The sequence below is a fragment of the Pteropus vampyrus genome, unplaced genomic scaffold, assembly GCF_000151845.1.
Source record: "Pteropus vampyrus isolate Shadow unplaced genomic scaffold, Pvam_2.0 Scaffold93, whole genome shotgun sequence".
NCBI lineage: Eukaryota > Metazoa > Chordata > Mammalia > Chiroptera > Pteropodidae > Pteropus > Pteropus vampyrus.
Genome location: NW_011888874.1, coordinates 1582603 through 1587533, shown reverse-complemented (window position 1 = coordinate 1587533; position 4931 = coordinate 1582603). Strand labels below are relative to the sequence as shown.

The window sequence follows — 4931 nt, the reverse complement described above, 5'->3', positions numbered from 1 at the left end:
ATTTCCTTCGGCATCCTTAAGGCATCCTTGGGGAGGATGGAGCCATCGAACCATTAAATCCAAGTGCATCAGTCAGCATCTTCACCCAGTGTTTTCTTACCCTCCTTCCCTCCCTCAACTCAGTTAGCATAGTCTGTGATGTGTCAGCCAAACTGACGTGGCCCGAAACTTTTCCAAAATTTCATCCAGTCGTCTTTACAGGAAGACTAATCTCAGAACGCGCGTTTGCTATGTTGGAGCGTCCTCACCGTTCATGTGTTCTTCCACCTCGCTGTCCTCCTCCAGGTGCTCAGATGCGGTGAGAAAGTCGTCCTCGATTGAAGACAGGGAACAGTTTGTGTCATCCTCCAGTTTCGAGACGCTTGCCTCCAGCGTGAGCTGCCGCTCCTGCACCAGTTCCAGACCAATCAAAAATTTGTTGATTTCGAAGATGATGCAGTTGGTACTGTTTGGTCTGTTCCCTCTCGCACACTGGACCAAGCAGATATCTGGCAGCCAAGGACACTAAACGTGGAGAGAAAAGAAGGCATTTATTCAAAGAAAAAACAGAAAACCATTGACTCTGACCTTTATTCTTCTTCCACCGATCTCTTCCGTTAGAAGGAGTGGAGACATTTAAAAATATTTGGAATATCTTCTGGGCTTATGATGATGAACTTCTCGAAAATAAAACTTCAAATGATGTTTGGGAACACAGGGTACCTAGAAGAAAATTTGACTTAGGAGAAAATAGACCAGTCGTGTTACATATTTTTGTTCCCTTCTGTCTAAGCAAAAAATTGCTTCAGGCAGAGTTAAACAGGTAAGGGAGCCTTTACGGGAAGCTATTAAAATAGGAGAAGGAGGCTGGAACTGAGCTGGACCACAGCTGCAATGAAACAAAAGGCGATTGGGCTTTTAAGGGCTGGTATAGGAAGATCATAGCCCATCTGTGCTTGCTAATTGGCTTTACCAAAGAAAAAGGTAAACTCTTTTTGTATCTTTATGATAGAGGGTAGTTTTGCAAATTGGAGCAAATTATTTTGTAGGTACCACAATCCATGTTTTCATAGATAGGCAATGTCAGAGCAGCTGAGCAAGGCCGAATCTCATCTTAGTCGACTATAACCAGTACCTATTTGTTTAAGGATATTCTCAGTTTGGCTACCTTGTCTCATTGAAAGTCGATTCTCTGCTAATCCATAAGTGAGGACGGAGATATTGGCAGAGGCCACTTGAACTGGGTTAATTGGAGATGTTTAAATCAGGCCCAAGGGCATAGCTAATGTTTTTATAGACCCCATGAGGAAGGGAACAAACAAGCCACTTGGCATCTTTAACCCACAAAGTTACAGTGCCAGAGTTTTGGTGGTCAGCTTAAAATTTTCAGAAATCCACATTACAGGTTACCTCACTTCTCTTAACTTTAGTTTCCTAGTCTATAAGATGAAGATGCCTCTCCACTCAAAATACACTTTCTGTGTTCTCAGAGATTAGTCATAGCGATTTAATGAAATAATATGAAAACATCTTACAAAGGACTATTCAAATGCAAAGTAGTTTCTTTTCATATCTGAAAAAATTAAAGGAAGATGAAGTAGAATGAAAATATTTGGTTTTTGTTTTTTAAAGCAAAATAAGGTACCAGAATGGAAAAGTAAGGATATCAAGAGTAATCATGCATTTACAAAACTGGCAAGGCTCCTTTGGGCAAGAAAGGTACAATATTGTTGCAAAGCTAATGTAGAGAGTGCTTTTTCTGCTGCCTGAGGAGTTTTGTTATCTATGAGCAATTTTCTCTTTGGTAATTCATGTTTTTTATCTTTTTACCTCAGTAAATGATTTGATTGCTGCTTTTTCATATTGCTACATTATTTTACAATCAAATTATACAACTGTAAAAATGCAGGAAAATATTTATAACACCCTTCATTTATTTACATGTTCATTCATTCAACGAATATTTATTTTACACCTACTAAGTGCTATGCACTTACCTGGGTGCTGAGGATACCGTGGTAAATAAATCAGATATCTTGCTCTCATGGAGTTACTTATTTATAGTTTGGTATTTTCTTGGACCTCATTTCTTGCAGATATTATTAAATATGTATAAACACATACATAACTATCTATGCATGTGTGTCTTAAAAGACTACTGAATACATACCAGTGAGCAACACATCAGGAGCTGGTACAATAGTTACCTTTTTCTTCCTCAAACTGTCCTTAGTAGTCTTAAGATAAGACTCTACAAAATCTTACAATAAATTATCATTATAATAACCAAGTAAAATACTAAGTGGAAAATATGAATAAATCAGTTCTTTTCCCACATAAAAACATTTTTCTGAGATCTTCATGATGCACAACCATTAGATCTACTCCTGTGGCTGTCTGTTCTGTGAAATGAAGACATCATTTCTCTGAGCATGCCTGATTTTGAGGAGGTCCAGGTGCAACCCACCATCCTTACAAACTACATGTGTCTTAAGCTGATGCTGGATTTTTATTGGTTAGACCAGGAGGCCATGGGGAAAATCAGAAAGGACATAGGAATTAGAGTCCAACAAACCTGCCTTGCAATGCTGGCTCTTCCACCTTATATTTGTGTGACCTTGAAAGGACCAGTTAGCCTTGCCGTGGGTGAAGTGATACATAGGAAGTGATGGGGACCTTTGGAACAAAGAAGTTTGAAGTGTTTCTGTTGTAGCTCATAGGCCATTCTCGATAGCTCTTAGGAAAACTGCGGAATTTTAAACATATTTTTGGTGGGTGATCTTTAAGGAGTCCTGGGCCATTCTACTTCCGTTTACCCTAATGAATGCCTGTGTTGCTTTTGTTACCAAACATTCACCTTCCTTTGGTTCTCATACCCTGTGGGGTACCATTTTCTGGCCCATTCATAGTCCAAGTAATTTACATGGAGTTAATTCACTTCCAACTGCAAAGGCGGTCATGTGACTCAAGCCTGGCCAATCCGAACATCACATTCCTTGAGCTATAGTGATTGATTTAGAAATGACACATGAGAGCCAACAGGATATGATGAGACTTTTGCTGGGAGCCACCTGGAAGAGGCATTTACTCTTTCTTGTTCAACTTGTACCCCAAAGCATATTGTCTCTGAATTTTTTGATATTTTGAAAGACTGAAGAATAGAATATTCAAAAAATATTCAGCAAAACTAAAACCCCAGAAACAACAATTTGGAGGAAAACAAAGCGCTCATTATCTTAATCTATAGCTATCACTATCAGCATATCTTAGTTAAGAAAAATTAGCAATCTTTTATATAGTGTGCCTTTAGAAATATTTTATATGTTTTTCTATAAATTCATTAAACAATTTAAAATTTTTGTTTTTCTTTAAGTAAAGAGTATAATTATTTATCTAATAACGAATATAAGTATGTTGAATGAGAGTAATTTTAATTCCTACTTTAGTTTCAGTGAAACTCTTTTCTTCTGGAAATTTCATTCTTTGGGCCCAGGAAATGCCCTTTGCATCTTAGGGGTGGCTATTCTGTTTTTATTAGCTTGCCTGTTTGGTGCATTCTAAGAAATAAATAACACCCAGAAAGAATGAATTGTGGGGTTCTGTGACTACACAGTATGAATTAGAATTCTAGTATTGTTCTTGAAACAAAAGACAATTCTGTTTTTTATTATCTAGTAGATTTGTAAAAAACCAAGCTAACAGTCAATGCCTAGTGTGTCTATCCTAGTTTGAATGCCATTTAGCATCATGAATTTGAGAAAATAATGTGTTAGGAGTTAATATAAGGGAAGTTCTGTCAAACTCTAAGTGGCAATATTTAGGAGAAATATAAATTAAGATTATTCTTGAGTACAAAGACATTTTTTGATTTTTTATGCTATAGAAGTTTATGTGTAGCATCTACTTGGGGTTCACACTGATTTGTGCCAACGGCTGATCACAGATAATTTACCACTAGTAAATACTTTATTAAGAACTTATATTTCTTACCTGAGAAACTTCAAAGTCTGTTTGGAGATTTCCAGATGTTAACCCACTTAAGAGGACAATTTCATTTTCTTTTGGCTGTTGAACATTCATGGAGTTGATAAGTTTTGGGAGATCTGGTGATACGTTGACCAATCTCTACAGAGCGAGAATCTTCCTTAGTTTAGATGATTTCCTTTCACTTCCAAAGCACTGCTCCCAAACTATTTACTCGCAAAAACAATATACTCATGTAACTATTCATAGTATAGATCACTTAATCTATGGTAAATTAAATCAGAGCATAAAGGTTTAGATTGGAAGAGAAAATTCCTTACACGCAAAGATTTAAAATTTCTTTAGTTTTAAATTTCTCAGAGTAAACATTTAAAAATTACTGTCACACCACAGTTATGCATAGTAGTTTGGGAATTATTTTCCACTTAAGTCCTGGAATAAGAGACATGTTGACTAAGAATCACCTGTTCTAATAAAGTCGATAATTATAATGATAATAAAATAATCACCATTGCTTTTTCTCTATGTTCTAAGCACTATGCTAAAGACCGAATATATGTAACATGTCACTATATTTACTCCCCACAACACCCCATATGGATTAGGTACTTTTCTTTTGACACATAAGTAGCCTGAGACCCAAAGAAGAATATTAGCACCTCATGCAAAAGTTTATGTAGCTAAATCAGTGCCAAGTGTCTGCTCTTAGCCATAGCAGAAGACTGTCTCAAATCACTCACACAAATCTTCGAACTCACAGTTCTTAAGATGTCAACTTGCTTTGGTCTTTCCTGTTCTCTCTCAGATGGGCTCTGCACCATAATTCATCAAATGAAATCCTAAGTACAATTCATTTTGAAAATCCCTCCAGTACTACACAGATGAATAATATTGGAGCTCAGTGGAAATCTATAATGGATGATCTGTATGGGCAATTGGGTTTCAGAAGCTTCAGGTGTAGCATTGTC

At 36.8% G+C, this 4931-nt stretch overlaps 1 protein-coding gene across 1 annotated transcript in view; it reads right to left on the bottom strand.

Annotated features, from left to right (window-relative positions):
- The window catches only part of SPHKAP (SPHK1 interactor, AKAP domain containing), a 105789-nt gene that overhangs the window by 27411 nt on the left and 73447 nt on the right, over positions 1-4931 (bottom strand). The window contains exon 5 of the mRNA XM_023532937.1: positions 249-504. Within this exon, the coding sequence (XP_023388705.1) occupies positions 249-504 (256 nt within the window). The remainder of the gene's footprint in view (positions 1-248; positions 505-4931) is intronic.